Source organism: Octopus bimaculoides, chromosome 9 (assembly GCF_001194135.2).
Source record: "Octopus bimaculoides isolate UCB-OBI-ISO-001 chromosome 9, ASM119413v2, whole genome shotgun sequence".
NCBI lineage: Eukaryota > Metazoa > Mollusca > Cephalopoda > Octopoda > Octopodidae > Octopus > Octopus bimaculoides.
Genome location: NC_068989.1, coordinates 31,206,425 through 31,208,777, shown reverse-complemented (window position 1 = coordinate 31,208,777; position 2,353 = coordinate 31,206,425). Strand labels below are relative to the sequence as shown.

The 2,353-nt window shown below is 31.7% G+C and overlaps 1 protein-coding gene across 1 annotated transcript in view; it reads left to right on the top strand.

Annotated features, from left to right (window-relative positions):
- LOC106881347 (60S ribosomal protein L37a) overlaps positions 1–2,353 on the top strand; it is an 8,859-nt gene continuing 6,506 nt past the window's right edge. Inside the window, exons 1-2 of the mRNA XM_014931705.2 lie at positions 1–151; positions 703–831. Of these exons, the coding sequence (XP_014787191.1) occupies positions 149–151; positions 703–831 (132 nt within the window). The 5' untranslated portion in view covers positions 1–148. The remainder of the gene's footprint in view (positions 152–702; positions 832–2,353) is intronic.

The following is a 2,353-nucleotide window of genomic DNA, read 5'->3' as shown; positions in this document are numbered from 1 at the left end:
TAAAGTTGGTTTTATGTTTTTATATTCACTTCAATGACGTTATATTTAAAAATAAGTATAAATTTGTACGTAACAATTGCTGTGTCAGAATTTGCATCCCAGGTACCAATTTTAACGACTTCCTCTTCCGTTTCAGTAATCTCTAGAAATGGTTTGTATATGTATTTGTCTTGCTTATCTCGACTAATCTTTGTAATTTCAGAGATTTGATTATTGAAAAAATATATGAAATGTCTCAATCAATTCGCTAGCATATGTTAATTTTATTATTTTTATGTAATTATAATTTAGAAGTTGATTTATGTAACCACAGCATGAGGTGTGCTCAACCATGTATTATATTTTGCATGTGAAAATGTCTTTTTTCAACATTATCTACATATATTTAGAAAATCCTTGTATTTATATTATTTCTTTTAGAAAATCCTTGTATTTATATTATTTCTTTTAGAAAATCTTTTAGCTATTTCCAAAGACATTCATTGTTAAATTTATTAGTTGATTTCGTGTTAACAGTAACAAACTTTTCAGATTTCGTGAGCCAAAACCACACTGCTATTATCTTTGTTTTGTAGTATTTAAAGTAGCGGTAATAGGATTGCAATTGATTATACCATTTCGTCTGAAACTATAATGGTATGGGATAAATTGTTCATTCTGAGTTACTGGCAATATATTTCTCGCGTTCTTCCGTTTTGTTAGGCTAAACGTACAAAAAAGGTCGGAATTTGCGGTAAATATGGTACCCGGTATGGTGCCTCGTTGCGTAAGACGGTTAAGAAGATGGAAGTATCTCAGCATGCCAAATATACCTGCAAATTTTGTGGCAAGGTAAGCATTTTATTAATTTTTCGTCGCTTCCGTCTGTTCCAATATCAAGTTGCAAATATAGGGATTTATAGGCAACCAATTTTTGGCGGACCTTTACTACACCTCCATCCACTTCTTTTTTCCCTACAGAAACCCACGTTTTCGGCCACGGAGATTCCGAATCTGTAAAAAATAAATTGGCATTTCAACCCCCTCCCTGCAATTTCTTCGTTTTCCACTTTTTTTCAAAGGTTTATTGGCATTCTTTCGGATTCAGTCAATTTCTGTGAGCACGTGTTGTCTTGTACGTGTGTGTGAGCGTGTTGCAATATTTAGGATCTTAAAAAAAAAAAAAACATAACTAATACGGCTTTTTCGACCTTAATCTCGTTTTCTTGTATTTTAACGGATTTTGCATACGCAAATGAAGCAGGTAAGAACAAATGTGCAAGGCTTTTCTCAAGTTGAAAATGCGACGTTGTTTTTTGGTATATCTACATTACACAAAAAAAAAACGGGAACTCGCTCGCGCTCACGTATGCCCGTTAGCTTCCTCTTCAAACAGAACAAATGCTCGCGGAAAAAATGTTTTTTTTTGTTGTTTTTTATTCCTGCGAAATACGTGGAAAAATACGGAGATTGATTCTGAAGAAAAATTTTTTAGTTTCAAATTTTCGAAAAAAAAAAAAAGGTAATTGTTCAGTTTAGGTATATTCAAAAAGTTAAAAGAAGTTAAGGGGGAGATAACTACTAAACGGACAAGACATGAAATTTTGAAAATGTGGTTTCTTGCATATTCGGAATTTGTCATCTAAAACATGGGGGAGGGTCTCCATAATCGTAATCTCCGACATATAAAACTTAAGAATCCGAAAATTTTTCGGATTCCTATATTTTAGATGTTGGAGATTTACGAATGTGGAAAAATAAGAAAAAATTTTAATTTCACCTTCCTCCCAATTAAAAATTTTGATTTTGTTTACTTTGAAGAGATTGTAGCAAATAGATGAACATATGTAAATCGAAATTAAATGTAGTCAAAGATATTAAAGTGAAAAGAATTTGCATTTTACTTGTCTTTGCCTTAAATAATTGTAAATAACAATTACACCATTTTATGAGAAACAAGCATTAATATGTTTAATAATTGTTATAAAGCTTAATAAGGGGCTCAAATTTCACCCCCTCCCCAATTTTAAATTTACAGATTTTGCATACACAAACAAAGCAGGTAAGAACAAATATGCAAGGTTTTTCTCAAGTTTAAATTGCAACATTGTTTTTAGCTTCCTCTACACACGTAAATACACAAAACAAAACACGTTCGCATGCACACACATCTGCCTGCCTCTTCCACTTCGACACAAGTGTTTTCAGTTAACAAGACAAAATCGAAAGTGACGAAGATAATGGCAATTCTGAACTCAAAACAATTCATTCCCAATTTTTTAATATATATATATATATATATATATATATATATAGAGTTATTAATATTTCTAAGTCTCTCTAAAGGAGACTACGGCAGCGGTACTGGAAATTA